The following is a 15,303-nucleotide window of genomic DNA, read 5'->3' on the forward strand; positions in this document are numbered from 1 at the left end:
CTTGGTTCTGGACGACAACAATGGAACCTTGGTCGCATGAGGTTCCATAATGTCACAATGGTCTCCTCGGTTCTGGTGGGTAATAATGGAGCCTTGGTTCCACAAGGTTCCAGGATGTCACAATGGTATCCTTGTTTCTGTACTTGACAATGGAGCCTTGCTTCCACAAGGTTCCATGATGTCACAATGGTCTCCTTGGTTCTCGACTGTTAACAATGGAGCCTTGGTTCCATGAGGTTCCATGATGTCACAATGGTCTCCTCGGTCCTGGACGGTAACAATGGAGCCCTGGTTCCATGAGGTTCCATGATGTCGCAATGGTATCCTTGTTTCTGGACGGTAAAAATGGAGCCTTGGTTCCACAAGGTTCCATGATGTCAAAATGGTCTCCTTGGTTCTGAATGGTAACAATGGAGCCTTGCTTCCATGAGGTTCCATGATGTCACAATGGTCTCTTTGGTTCTGGACAGTAACAATGGAGCCCTGGTTTCACGAGGTTCCAAGATGTCACAATGGTCTCCTCGGTTATGGACGGGGTACAATGGAGCCTTGGCTCCACGAGGTCCCATGATGTCACAATGGTCTCCTCAGTTCTGGATGGAAAGAATGGAGCCTTGGTTCCAAGAGGTTCCATGATGTCACAATGGTCTCCTTGGTTCTCGACTGTTAAGAATGGAGCCTTGGTTCCATGAGGTTCCATGATGTCACAATGGTCTCCGTGGTTCTGGTGGGTAAAAATGGAGCCTTGGTTCCACTAGGTTCCATGATATCAAAATGGTCTCTTTGGTTCTGGATGGTAACAATGGAGCCCTGGTTCATGGATGTTCCATGATGTCACAATGCTCTTCTTGGTTCTGGACGACAACAATGGAACCTTGGTCGCATGAGGTTCCATAATGTCACAATGGTCTCCTCGGTTCTGGACGGTAACAATGGAGCCCTGGTTCTACGAGGTTCCATGATGTCACAATGGTATCCTTGGTTCTGGACGGTACCAATGGAGCCTTGGTTCCACAAGGTTCCATGATGTCACAATGGTCTCCTTGGTTCTGGACGGTACCAATGGAGCCTTGGTTCCACGAGGTTCCATGATGTCATAATGGTCTCCTTGGTAATGGACGGTAACAATGGAGCCTTGGTTCCACGAGGTTACATGATGTCACAATGGTCTCCTTGGTTCTGAATGGTAACAATGGAGCCTTGCTTCCATGAGGTTCCATGATGTCACAATGGTCTCTTTGGTTCTGGACAGTAACAATGGAGCCCTGGTTCCACGAGGTTCCAAGATGTCACAATGGTCTCCTCAGTTACGGACGATAAGATTGGAGCCTTGCTTCCATGAGGTTCCATGATGTCACAATGGTCTCCTAAGTTCTGGACGGAAAGAATGCAGCCTTGGTTCCACGAGGTTCCATGATGTCACAATGGTCTCCTCGGTTATGGACGGGAGCAATGGAGCGTTGCTTCCACGACGTTCCATGATTTCACAAGTGTCTCCTTGGTTCTGGACGGTAAAAATTGAGGCCTGGTTCCACGAGGTTCCATGATGTCACAATGGTCTCCGCAGTTCTGGACAGTAACAATGGATACTTGTTTCCAGAAGGTTCCATGATGTTACAACGGTCTCCTCGGGCCTGGAGGGTAACAATGGAGCCTTGGTTCCACTGAGTTCTATGATGTCACAATTCGCTCCTTGGTTTTGGACGGTAACAATAGAGCCTTGGTTCCACGAGGTTCCATAATGTCACAACGGTCTCCTTGGTTCTGGACGGTAACAAAGGAGCCTTGGCTCCACGAGGTTCCATGATGTCACTATTGTCTCCGCGGTTATGGTTGCATCAATGGAGCCTTGGTTCCACGAGGTTCCATGATGTCACAATGGTCTCCTCGGTTATGGACGGGGTACAATGGAGCCTTGGCTCCACGAGGTTCCATGATGTCACAATGGTCTCCTCAGTTCTGGATGGAAAGAATGGAGCCTTGGTTCCAAGAGGTTCCATGATGTCACAATGGTCTCCTTGGTTCTCGACTGTTAAGAGTCGAGCCTTGTTTCCATGAGGTTCCATGATGTCACAATGGTCTCCTTGGTTCTGGATGGTAACAATGGAGCCCTGGTTCCATGAGGTTCCATGATGTCACAATGCTCTTCTTGGTTCTGGACGACAACAATGGAACCTTGGTCGCATGAGGTTCCATAATGTCACAATGGTCTCCTCGGTTCTGGACGGTAACAATGGAGCCCTGGTTCCATGAGGTTCCATGATGTCGCAACGGTCTCCTTGGTTCTCGACTGTTAAGAGTCGAGCCTTGTTTCCATGAGGTTCCATGATGTCACAATGGTCTCCTTGTTTCTGGTGGGTAACAATGAAGCCTTTCTTCCACGAGGTTCCATGATGCCACAATAGTCTCCTTGGTTCAGAATGGTAACAATGGAGCCTTGCTTCCATGAGGTTCCATGATGTCACAATGGTCTCCTTAGTTCTGGACTATTAACAATGGAGCCTTGGTTCCACGAGGTTACATGATGTCACAATGGTCTCCTCGGTTATGGACAGTAACAATGGAGCCTTGGTTCCATGAGGTTCCATGATGTCACAATGGTCTCCTTGGTTCTGGTGGGTAACAATGGAGCCTTGGTTCCACGAGGTTCCAGGATGTCACAATGGTATCCTTGTTTCTGTACTTGACAATGGAGCCTTGCTTCCACGAGGTTCCATGATGTCACAATGGTCTCCTCGGTTATGGACGGTAACAATGGAGCCTTGGTTCCACGAGGTTCCATGATGTCACAATGCTATCCTTGGTTCTGGAGGGTAACAATTGAGCCTTGGTTCCACGAGGTTCCATGATGTCCCAATGGTCTCCTTGGTTCTGGACGGAAAGAATAGAGCCTTGAATCCACAAGGTTCCATGATGTCAGAATGGTCTCCTGAATTTTAGACGGTAGTAATGTAGCCCTGGTTCCACGAGGTTCCATGATGTCACAATGGTCTCCTTGGTTCTCGACTGTTAATAATGGAGCCCTGGTTCCATGAGGTTCCATGATGTCACTAGGGACTCCGTGGTTGTGAAAGGTAACAATGGAGCCTTGAATCCACAAGGTTCCATGATGTCAGAATGGTCTCCTAAATTTTAGATGGTAGTAATGTAGCCCTGGTTCCACGAGGTCACATGATGTCACAATGGTCTCCTTGGTTCTCGACTGTTAACAATGGAGCCCTGGTTCCATGATGTCACAAGGGTCTCCACGCTTCTGGACGGTAGAAATGGAGCCTTGGTACCACGAGGTTCCATGATGTCACAATGGTCTCCTTTGTTCTGGACGGTAACAATGGAGCCTTGGTTCGACTAAGTTCCATGACGTCACAATGGTCTCCTCGGTTTTGGACGGTAAAAATGGAGCCCTGGTTCAAGGAGGTTCCATGATGTCACAATGGTTTTCTCGGTTCTGAACGATAACAATGGAGCCTTGGTTCCACGAGCTTCCATGATGTCACAATGGTCTCCTTGGTTCTGGAGGATAAAAATTGAGCCTTGGATCCACGAGTTTCCATAATGTCGCAATGGTCTTCTTGGTTTTGGAGGGAAACAATGGAGCCTTGTATCCAGTAGGTTCCATGATGTCACAACGGTCTCCTCGGTTATGGTGGGTAACAATGGAGCTGTGGTTCCACATGGTTCCATGATGTCACAATGGTCTCCCAGGTTTTGGAAGGCAACAATGGAGCCTTGGTTCCATGAGGTTCCATGATGTCTCAATGGTGTCCTTGGTTCTGAACGGTAATAATGGAGCTTTGGTTCCACTAAGTTCCATGATGTCACAATGGTCTCCTTGGTTCTCGACTGTTAACAATGGAGCCTTGGTTCCACGACGTTCCATGATGTCACAATGGTCTCCTTGGTTCTGCACATGAAAATGGAGCCTTGGCTCCACGAAGTTCCATGATGTCACAAAGGTCTCCTTGGTTCGGGACGGTAACAATGGAGCTGTGGTTCCACAAGGTTCTATGATGTCACAATGGTCTCCTCGGTTCTGGAAGGTAACAATGGAGACTTGGTTCCACGAGGTTCCATGATGTCAATATTGTCTCCTCGGTTCTGGACGGTAACGATGGAGCCCTGGTTCCATGAGTTTCTATGATGTCACAATGGTCTCCTCGGTTCTGGAGGGTAACGATGGAGCCCGGCTTCCACAAGGTTCCATGATGTCACAATGGTTTCCCCAGACATGAACCTTAACAATGAAGCCTTGGTTCCACGAGGTTCCATGATGACAAAATGGTCTCCTTGGTTCTGGCGAGTAACAATTTAGCCCTGGTTCACGAGGTTCCAAGATGTCACAATGGTTTCCTCGGTTATGGACGGTAACAATGGAGCCTTGGATCCACGAGGTTCCATGATGCCACAATAGCCTCCTTGGTTCTGGACGGAAAGAATAGAGCCTTGGTTGCACAACGTTCCATGATGTCACAATGGTCTCCGGCATTTTAGACGGTATCAATGGAGCCCTGTTTTCATGAGGTTCCATGATTTCACAATGGTCTCCTTAGTTCTGGACGGTAACAATGGAACCTGGGTTCCACGAGGTTCTATGATGTCACAATGGTCTCTGCGCTTCTGGACGGTAAAAATGGAGCCTTGGTCCCATGAGGTTCCATGATGTCACAATTGTCTCCTTGGATCTGGAGGGTTAAAATGGAGCCTTGGTTCCGCAAAGCTCCATGATGTCACAATGGTGTCAGTGGTTATGGACGGTAACAATGGAGACTTGGTTCCACGTGGTTCCATGACGTCACAATGGTCTCCTTTGTTCTGGAGAGTAACAACTGAACCTTGGTTCCACGAGGTTCCATGATGTCACAATGGTCTCCTTGGTTCTGAAAGATAAAAATGGAGCCATGCTTCCACGTGGTTCCATGATGTCACAAGGGTCTCCTTGGTTTTGGAGGGTAACCATGAATCCTTGGTTCCACGACATTGCACGATGTCACAATGGTCTCCTTGGTTGTGGACTGTAACAATAGAGCCTTTTTTCCAGTAGGTTCCATGATGTCAGAAGGATCTCCTTGGTTCTGGACAGTAACAATGGAGCCTCGGGTCCACGAGGTTCCATGATGTCACAAGGGTCTCCGCGGTTCTTTAAGGCATAATGGCGCCATGATTCAACGAGGTTCCATGATGTCTCAAGGGGCTCCTTGGTTTTGGTATGTAACCATGAATCCTTGGTTCCACGAGGTTCCATGATGTCACAATGGTCTCCTTGGTTCTGGAGGGTAACAGTAGAGCCTTGGTTCGAGAAGCTTCCATGATGTCACAACGGTCTCCCCGGTTATGGTGTGTAAAAATGGAGCCTTGCTTCCACAAGGTTCCATAACGTCACAATGGGCTCCTAGGTTTTGGAAGGTAACAATGGAGCCTTGGTTCCAAGACGTTCAATGATGTCACAAGTGTCTCCATGGTTCTGGATGGTAACAATTGAGCTTTGGTTCCACTAAGTTCCATGATGTCACAATGGTCTCCTTGGTTCTGCACATGATAATGGAGTCTTGGTTCCACGAGGTTCCATGATGTCACAAAGGTCTCCTTGGTTCTGGACGGTAACAATGGAGCCTTGAATCCACGAGGTTCCATGATGTCACAATGGTCTCCTCGGTTCTGGCGGGAAAAAATGGAGCCTTGGTTCCACGAGGTTCCATGATGTCTCAATGGTATCCATGGTTCTGGATGATAACAATGGAGCCTTGCTTCTACGAGGTTCCATGATGTCACAATGGTCTCCTTTGTTCTGGACGGTAACAATGGAGCCTTGGTTCCACGAGGTTCCATGATGTCACAATGGTCTCCTCGGTTCCCGACTGTTAACAATGGAGTCTTGGTTCTACGAGCTTCTATGATGTCACAATGATCTCCTTGGTTCTGAATGGTAACAATGGAAGCTTGGTTCCACGAGGTTCCATGTTGTCACAATGGTCTCCTCGGTTCTGGACAGTAACAATGGAGACTTGTTTCCACAAGGTTCCATGATGTCATAAGGGTCTCCTCAGTTCTGTACGGTAGCAATGGAGCCTTGGTTCTACGAGGTTCCATGATGTCTCAATGGTCTTCTTGGTTCTGGACGGCAGCAATGGAGCGTTGCTTCCACGACGTTCCATGATTTCACAAGTGTCTCCTTGGTTCTGGACGGTAAAAATTGAGGCCTGGTTCCACGAGGTTCCATGATGTCACAATGGTCTCCGCAGTTCTGGACAGTAACAATGGATACTTGTTTCCAGAAGGTTCCATGATGTTACAACGGTCTCCTCGGGCCTGGAGGGTAACAATGGAGCCTTGGTTCCACTGAGTTCTATGATGTCACAATTCGCTCCTTGGTTTTGGACGGTAACAATAGAGCCTTGGTTCCACGAGGTTCCATAATGTCACAACGGTCTCCTTGGTTCTGGACGGTAACAATGGAGCCTTGGCTCCACGAGGTTCCATGATGTCACTATTGTCTCCGCGGTTATGGTTGCATCAATGGAGCCTTGCTTCCACGAGGTTCCATGATGTCACAATGCTCTTTTAGGTTCTGGATGATAACAATGGAGCCTTGGTTCCACGAGGTTCCATGATGTCACAATGGTCTCCTAGATTTTGGACGGTAGCAATGGAGCCTTGGTTCTACGAGGTTCCATAATGTCACAATTGTCTCCGCGGTTATGGTTGCATCAATGGAGCTTTGGTTCCACGAGGTTCCATGATGTCACAATGCTCTTTTAGGTTCTGGACGATAACAATGGAGCCTTGGTTCCACGAGGTTCCATGATTTCACAATGGTGTCCTCGATTTTGGACGGTAGCAATGGAGCCTTCGTACCACGAGGTTCCATGATGTCACAATTGTCTTTGAATTTATGGAATGGATCAATAAAGCCTTGGTTCCACGAGGTTCCACGATGTCACAAGGGTCTCCTTGGTTCTGGAGTGTAACAATGGAGCCTTGGTTCCACGAGGTTCCATGATGTCACAATGGTCTCTTTAATTCTGGACGGTAACTTCTGACTGTCTGGGTCCTTCCAAGTGATCACCGATTTTTGGGATCTGTCCGACCCATCGGTGAACACCGTGCGAGCACCTGGAATTGGTGTTTTACTTTTAAACATTCTTGGGGTCAAATGCAATGTATCCTTAAACAATTTATGCTTAGGATAGCGAACCGAAATTTGTCCGGGGAATCTGTCCAGAGCAATGAGCAAATTTTTATTAGTTTGCAACAACGAGTCCAATTGATCTAATGTAACAGGTAAGTAAATGCACGCAGGGTCACACCCTGCGAGAGTTCGGAGGCAGTGTCGTGCCTTCATTATTAAAGTGGCTAGCAATTCTGCAGGGGTCGTGATCGTCCTAGAGGGTTGGTGTGGTAGGAAGAGCCACTCTAAGATGACCAGGGGATCAGATGCTCTGTTATCCCACTGGAAGAGAAGTCCATGGAGGTGGGGCCACTTACCCAACACCGCGAAGTTCACGGGAAGGGTCCGGACCACACGGTGTGCCTGGCGAGACTTCAGAGCAACAGCAACCTGTTGCAGGGCTTCCCGCGCGGCAGGTGTCAGCTCGCGTGGTGAGGCGAGGTCTCCGTCGCCTCAAAGCAGACAGAAGAGAGGTGACAGCTCCTCAGTCGTCAGTCCCAGGAGGGGGCGGATCCAGGTGATTGTTCCGCACAGCTGCTGAAGGTCTTGCAGAGTCTTCGGATCCTCGTTGATGGTCAGTGTCTGTGGCGTCACTGTCCTTCCCGTGATGAGGAATCCGAGGTACCTCCATGGTGCTGAGAATTGGATCTTCTCTTCCGCTATCTGGAGCCCTGCAGTTTTGATAGCCTTAATAGTCTTGTCCAGTGTTGCCTTTAGGTATGTCGAGTCGGAAGCACAAACTAGCACATCATCCATGTAATGCAGGATGATGGCCTCAGGGAAAAGCCGGCGCACAGGTGATAAAATCTGCGCTACAAAAGTCTGACAGAGCACAGGGGAATTTTTCATCCCCTGAGGCAGGGATGCCCAATGATATCTTTTAAAAGGTTCAGCCCTATTCAATGATGGTACAGAAAAGGCGAACCTGGGAGCATCCCCAGGGTAGAGCGGAATGTTAAAAAAGCAGTCTTTAATGTCTATCACTGCTAGCTGCCAGTCTCTGGGGAGCATAGAAGGTGACAGAAGGCCTGGTTGAATGGGACCCATATCTTCTATCACATCATTAACCCTTCGCAGGTCTTGGAGCAAGCGCCACCCGTCTGTGCCAGGTTTTCTAATTACAAAGACAGGGGTATTCCAAGAGCTTGTAGAAGGTGTTAAATGCCCAAGTTTCACCTGCTCCTCTACTAATTTATGAAGCGCACTCAATTTTTCTGATGGAAGGGGCCACTGATCCACCCAGACCGCTGTGTTGGTTTCCCAGGTCAGGGGTGGGGAAGTGCGCTCTGCAGTGGCCCACACTAAAAATCCCATGAAGGGCTAGGGATGTCGAGGCGGGCTCCCCATTGGGATAAAACATCCCTTCCTAATAATAGTATGTTTGAAGAGACAACAAAAGGTCTCACCGTTGCCAATTGTCCTTCCGGACCTTCCACGCACACAAGATGCCTACTCCTCAGAGAGTGGACCGCTCCGCCCACACCGGAGATCCTGCCGCAAGGGGGCACAAGCTCCCAGTCGCTGGGCCACCTCGCCTGGGGGATGATGGTCACGTCAGCTCCTGTGTCTGCCATGAGCCGCATCTGCACCGACTTTCCCTGGAAAGAAAGTTTGGCATCAATTAATGGTCTTTCTTTACATACATTTTGGGTGAAGAAAACATGTCTCTCTGTGTCTGGATCATCGTGGGTGTCCAGTACATAAAGCAAAGCAAAAGGATCTCCTTTCCTTAAAGTAAATGGCGGGTGGTTACAAATGACGGAGACGGTGATCTCCTCTCCTGGTGGAAAACACACTACCTCAGGTAAGATGGTGATTTCATTCGGCGTGTTGAAAGAGTCTTCTAAGATGAGCACGGTGGTGTCCCAACAGTCTTGGAGGGGGCCCAGGAACCCAGCAGGAATTCTCGTCAGGTCCTCATCCTGGAGAGAGATGGTGACGCTGCTGCGGAGAACCCGACGATTGCCCTGATTTAGGGTACCTGTCCGGCGGAAGAGGCGGAGTCCGTCCTCGTGGCTGCGCTGAACTGCTGGACTTGGCCGCGCGGCCACTCGTCCTCCCTGATGGTCGGAAGGCTGGGATGCTGAGAAGGGCCACTTGGTGTCGTCGCGCGGCCCTTTCTCGCGCTTCGCCGCCAGTTTCCCACTGGCTGGTACCCTTGTCGCTGTAGGTGAAACTGGTGATCTTGATAAAATGGGTTCCTAGGATATGGTCTTGGGGGGGGCAAGATAGGTTGTTGAATCTGTGGCCAGTGGGGACAGTTCACCTGGATGTGACCCAGCTCACCACAGTTAAAACAGCGCGTATTTTGTAAGTTTATCATGGCCTCTCCCACCCCTTTGCTGACAGCCAGGGCCACCATGTGCTCCATTGACATTGCCTTTGTGCAAGCCTCCACCATCTGAGAGATGGTGGGCTCGGGGTCCTGAGGTAGTGCACGGAGAATCTGTTTTGTTTCCGAATTAGAATTAGAAATGGCCATCTTTCGTAGAAGCTCTGCACGAGCTTCTACGTTGTCTATTTGTCTCTTAATGGCCTCTTTCAGTCTATCAACAAAAGTAATAAAAGTCTCCTCAGGCCCTTGCATGATGGAAGAAAAGTTTTGGAGGGGGGTCTTACCGTCCGGTATCTTCAGGAGTGCCTCCTTTCCTGCTGCTGCTATGTCCTGAAGCAGCTCCTGTGCTAGTAGAATTTGGTCCTCCGGACGGCTGAACTCCCCTTCTCCAGCAAGGGCTTCCATTGCCTCATCCTCCTCTCCCACCACCTCTGCGAGATCATACTTGCGCAGGAGTGGTTTCAACAGTTTTTTCCAATGAATCTCCCAGAGGTCGCATTCGGTGGGAGAAAACAGTGCCTTAGCAATATACCTTAAATCATGGGGGACTAGCAAACATCCAGCAAATGTTAAGTCCAGCACATTTTTAAAGAAAGGCGAGTTTCTGCCATAATCTTTGGCAGCCTTCCTTAACTCCTTCACCTCAGCGTATGGAATTTGCTCCCACTTTGCCTCCCTCCCCCGCCGGAGGATGACCGGTGCCGCAAAGCTGCCCAAGTCCCGTGCCAATTCGAAATCCCCATCCTTAATTGCCTCCTCTCTGATCTTTGCCCAACTCCCCCCCGACTTGTTGGAATGCCGGGGGCTGCCACTCTCCTCATCCTGTTCCGAGGATGAAGCAGGCCGGGTTAGGGCACGGTGCCTCTCCCTGGCCGGTGGGTCCCGGAGACAGTGGGCCCGGCAGGCCAGGATGGCCTGCTTCCGGCCAGGCCTCCTCCCGGTTCCGGTAGCGTGGGAACTGGCAGTGGCAGGAGAGGAGGAGGCGTGTCCCGACCCACCCACTGGGGCGTGACTTTCTGGTGGGGGGGTTCCCACCCACGGGGGCTGGGCCCACTTGGGGGCTGGTCTCAGCCACAGGGGGCCCACCCAGGGGTGTGGTCAGAGGGAAGGAGGGGACGGGTCCCGACGCAGGGGCGGCACTTGACGGAGTGGGGGGAGGAGGCGGGGGCGAGACGGCGGGGATTTTCTGGGGTGAAGGAGAAGAAGGGGCGCCATCGTGGGGCTGGTCTTTTTTTGCCACGAGGCAGGCGCCATTTTGTCCCATTTGTTCAGTTAAATCCTCTAAAGAGCAACAGGGTTTCAAACTAGGATTAAGGTCTCTGGTATAGAGGGAACAGGAATGATGTGTGTTGGGGTGGCCAGTCCCAACACACGAATGGGACAGGGAGGATCGGGAAGCAGCAGAGAGACGGCAGCAGCTCTGTGCTGATGCAAAGCAGGATCTGTCTCCCGATCCGCCCTTAGGGGAAGAGGGAATAGGATTGGGGAGGGAGGAACACGAGGTAGGTGAACTGGGGACCCAACTCTCCCCCTTCTTTTATAACAAATTAAGAATGGAATGAAAAAGCGGAAAAAAACGACCGACTGAAATCCTCCCCTGAACTTGTAAATCGTAAATATTTCTCCCAACTCTTCCCCAGAAATCAGGCACGAAAACATCTTCCCGTGTAGTAGCAGGAAAATGTTCGAAAATAAATTTAACAAAAGGCTTTAAATCTCTCTTATTAAAAGAAATGTTCCCTAAAACAAGGTGGGACTTAACTTGGATATAAAACTCCCGTTGAGCTGGAGACAGGCGGTTGCCCATTATATCAGGTCTCACAGCTAAATCACCCTCTTCGAAAAGGAAAAAAAAAACCAAAAAAAAACAAAAAAGGGAGGTGAAGCCTAGTCAGGCGTAAGAAAAAGCGAGATAAGCATACCTCTGAAGGACTCAGGCATAAAACGGGGACATTGAAGAGGGGTCTGGTGGAACTTCTGCTGGTCCGAGGGCATCGCCGCTGCCGCGCAGCTCGAAGGTCCGTCGGTTATCAGCAGAACCCAGGAGACAGAAGCCTTCCGAACTGAAAGGGCGACTGTCCCTGGAACTGGTCCCAAACGCCGCTTGCAATCCTGGAGAAGGCTGGTCACAGAGCAGGCAATCTCCAGGAGACGGTCAAGGATTGGACTCGCTGGTGTCCGTCCCTGTTCGGGCACCAATTGCCGAGCCGTGGGGGCTTGTAGCCACTCGGCACAAAGCTCGGATAGCTGGTACATCTGAGGGTCCACCAGAAGAACGGGAGGGACACTCAGGCTGCTGAAATCCTGCTCGTTTATTGAAGGGTCACAGAAGGGGCAGACAGGGAGACAACGAAGCAGAAGGGAGGTAGATTCCGAGAGCCCCAAAGGGCAGGGTGAGGATTCTTTTACTGCGTAGGGGTAGGAGGGTTTAGCATTCGAGGGTACAATCGGGAGAAGGCTAAAGGGAGGGGAAATATAACATTAACCAGTGGGGAAAAGGGAAAGGAGTGTTCTTGGTGGAAGAACCAAAGGGAAAACGTGGAACAGAGAAGATTCTAGGCTAAGGGGCAGACTTGAACAATAACTGACAGGACAGGGGGAGGGTACAATTCTCTTACAAAAGGGGGTGGAGAACTCATACAACTGCTGTTTCCCATGGCAACCCTAGACTGCATTCCCCAACCCCTCCTCCTACAGAGAGGTTTCTGCAGCTCCCTCTCAGGGCCTGATGTTCAGGGCCTGAGCACAAAGCCCCAGAGGGTCATTCAAGTCCTTGTGCTGTGTCTGTGCTGCTGAGCTGGGCCAGGCTCCTGGCACAGAGGATGATCCTGGCAACCAAGAAGAGCTTCAAAAGCACATTTCTCTGGATGAGCAGCTCTTCTCCCAGCCCAGCAGGGCTGGGGCACTGCCTGCAGCCAGCCCGGGCACAGCCCAGAGGCACAGAGAGCTTCAATCAGTCAGGGCTGGGAAGGTGCTGAGAAGTGCCTGGGGCAGAATCACTGCCAGCCCTTGGCATAGGAACCTCTGGCTGCAGGACAAGGCAGCTGCAGCTCCTGCAGTGATCTCCTCAAGCTGGAACATCCCAATGCCCATAGACCCTGTGAGTACAACTCTGAGTATTTCTGGTGCAGGACAGGTGAAATGCTCATGAAGCTCTGACATGCTGGGGGGGTTCTGATCAGTCATGGAATATTTCCAAGGCAAGGATTTTGACAAAAATGAGGAAATAGGCTCCTAAGACTTTGTATTCAGTTTCCTGCTATTGGAGAATGACAGGGAAGGGGGATAAATATTAAAGGTTGATTGTGAATTTTGAAAAGCACCTGAGACATCTGAACTGTCACTTTTAGTGATCAATAGGTTCACAGGAGATCCCTAATGTGCTTTCAGCCACTCTGCCCATGGACAGCACCAGCATCACCTCTGCTGGAGCCATCAGGCTCAGTCTAAGCTCTCCTTTCTCCAAGCTGCAAACAGAAGCTGCCCCCAGCCAGTGCCCTGCAAACAGGCAGGGTTCTGTCAGGCCAAGGAGAGTGCACAGAGATTTGGGGTCTCTGAGTGCTGGCACGGAGAGATCAGGCACAGGGAAACACTTGCAGGAGGAAAATCTCCAGGAAGCAGAGAGAAGATCAGGCAAAGAGAGAAAACAAAACCCATTAGTGCTGTGGCAGGGAGAGTTTAGAGATTTGCAGAGGATCCCCTCCAGTGCAGCCCCTCCCTCTGCACAAGCCCCCTCCCTCCTGTGCCCCCAGCCAAGCCTCTGCCCTCAGGGCCGGGGCTCCAAGGCGTGCAGCCCCTCCTGTGCAGGCAGAGCTGCAGCAGAGCCGTGGGGCAGCTCTGCAGCCCCGGGCCCAGTTCCCTCTGCAGAGCACAGGGCTGGGAGCAGCTGCCCGGCACTGGGGGCTCTGGCAGGGGGCACAGCTGGCTCAGGGTGACACAGCTGTCCCCAGGGCCCGGCTCTGGGCAATGCTGGCAGTGCAGCCAGGGAAGGAGCTGCATCTCCCTTCAACCAATGCCATCAGAAGGATTCTTGGAAGTCTCCCTGAGATTTCAGTCCAAGCTGGGAGCTCCAATCCAGGATGCAAACCTGTCCTAAAGCATCTCTGAGTTATAAGATTGATGGGGAAAGACAGAGGTGTTGTGACACTGAAAATGTTGCTGGGTTGGTGAAATGAGCAATGTGAGTCCTTGGCTACAAATGTGGAGCTGGGCTGTGGTGGATCCATCTGTTCTCAGCAGTACCTGGTAACATTTTAGGGGAAGTAGGAGAATGTGATCACCCTCCACTTGAGAGAGGTTAAAGCCCCGAGAAAGTGTGAACAGGTCAGAATGACAGACCATCTCCCCTCACTCTCCTCTCATCACTTTGCCTCACACAACTTGCTCTGTTCTCCCTGGGGAAACAGAAATGCAGAGATTTTGATATACAAGAATACTAGGAAAAATATTGGGGAGCTTATAAAGAAAACCCCAGAACTCTTAAACACAGATTTGTGTCCGTGTGTGCTACAGAGGAGGGTGTATGGGAAATGGCTTTGATTTTGGTTACAGGTATCTCCTCTAACTCTTCCCTGTCCTTTTCTCCATGAACAGGTCCCCCTGTGCAGCCACAGCAAATGTCCAACAGCAGCTCCATCAGCCACTTCCTCCTGCTGGCACTGGCAGAGACGCGGCAGCTGCAGCTCCTGCACTTCTGCCTCTTGCTGGGCATCTCCCTGGCTGCCCTCCTGGGCAACGGCCTCATCATCAGCGCCGGAGCCTGCGGCCACCACCTGCACACGCCCATGTTCTTCTTCCTGCTCAACCTGGCCCTCAGCCACCTGGGCTCCATCTGCACCACTGTCCCCAAAGCCATGCACAATTCCCTCTGGGACACCAGCACCATCTCCTACTCAGCATGTGCTGCACAGCTCTTTTTCTTTCTGTTCTTCATTGGAGCAGAGTATTTCCTCCTGACCATCATGTCCTACGACTGCTTCATGTCCATCTGCAAACCCCTGCACTACGGGACCCTCCTGGGCAGCAGAGCTTGTGCCCACATGGCAGCAGCTGCCTGGGCCAGTGCCTTTCTCAATGCTCTGCTGCTCACGGCCAATACATTTTCCCTGCCCCTGTGCCAGGGCAATGCCCTGGGCCAGTTCTTCTGTGAAATCCCACACATCCTCAAGCTCTCCTGTTCCAAATCCTACCTCAGGGAACATTGGGTTCTTGTGGTTACTGCCACTTTATCCTTGTGTTGTTTTGTGTTCATTGTTTTCTCCTATGTGCAGATCTTCAGGGCCGTGCTGAGGATCCCCTCTGAGCAGGGGCGGCACAAAGCCTTTTCCACCTGCCTCCCTCACCTGGCCGTGGTCTCTCTGTTCCTCAGCACTGCCATGTTTGCTCACCTGAAGCCACCCTCCATCTCTACCCTATCCCTGGATCTGGCCCTGTCAGTTCTGTACTCGGTGGTGCCTCCAGCCCTGAACCCCCTCATCTACAGCCTGAGGAACCAGGAGCTCAAGGCTGCAGTGTGGAGACTGATGACTGGATGCATTCAGGAACATTAAACTTCTGGGCAATTCGCCAAAACACTTCAAATAAAAGTCATCTTTGATTCTTCTTGTTGGTTTCGTTTTAGAGGTTTGTTTTCTTCGTTTTTTTTTTTCAATATTGTCCACAAAGTAATGTCTTTGTTTCTGCCATTTCTCATTTTGTTTCTCTCCACCTTCCCTGCGGCCAGACTGTGTCAATGAGGGGCTGTGCTCTTGGTGTCTTCAAAGGAACTCAAGGATCTGCCAGCAAAGTTTTCTGCAGAGATGCC

General features: G+C 50.7%; 1 protein-coding gene across 1 annotated transcript; it reads left to right on the forward strand.

The window, feature by feature from the left end:
* Positions 1-11,709: 11,709 nt before the first annotated feature.
* On the forward strand, positions 11,710-15,049 carry LOC128820930 (olfactory receptor 14A16-like). The gene is made up of 2 exons (XM_054001770.1): positions 11,710-11,893; positions 14,094-15,049. The coding sequence occupies exon 2, from the start codon at positions 14,117-14,119 to the stop codon at positions 15,047-15,049; it is 933 nt and encodes a 310-aa protein (XP_053857745.1). The 5' UTR covers positions 11,710-11,893; positions 14,094-14,116.
* Positions 15,050-15,303: the final 254 nt, after the last annotated feature.

Source organism: Vidua macroura, chromosome 32 (genome assembly GCF_024509145.1).
Source record: "Vidua macroura isolate BioBank_ID:100142 chromosome 32, ASM2450914v1, whole genome shotgun sequence".
NCBI lineage: Eukaryota > Metazoa > Chordata > Aves > Passeriformes > Viduidae > Vidua > Vidua macroura.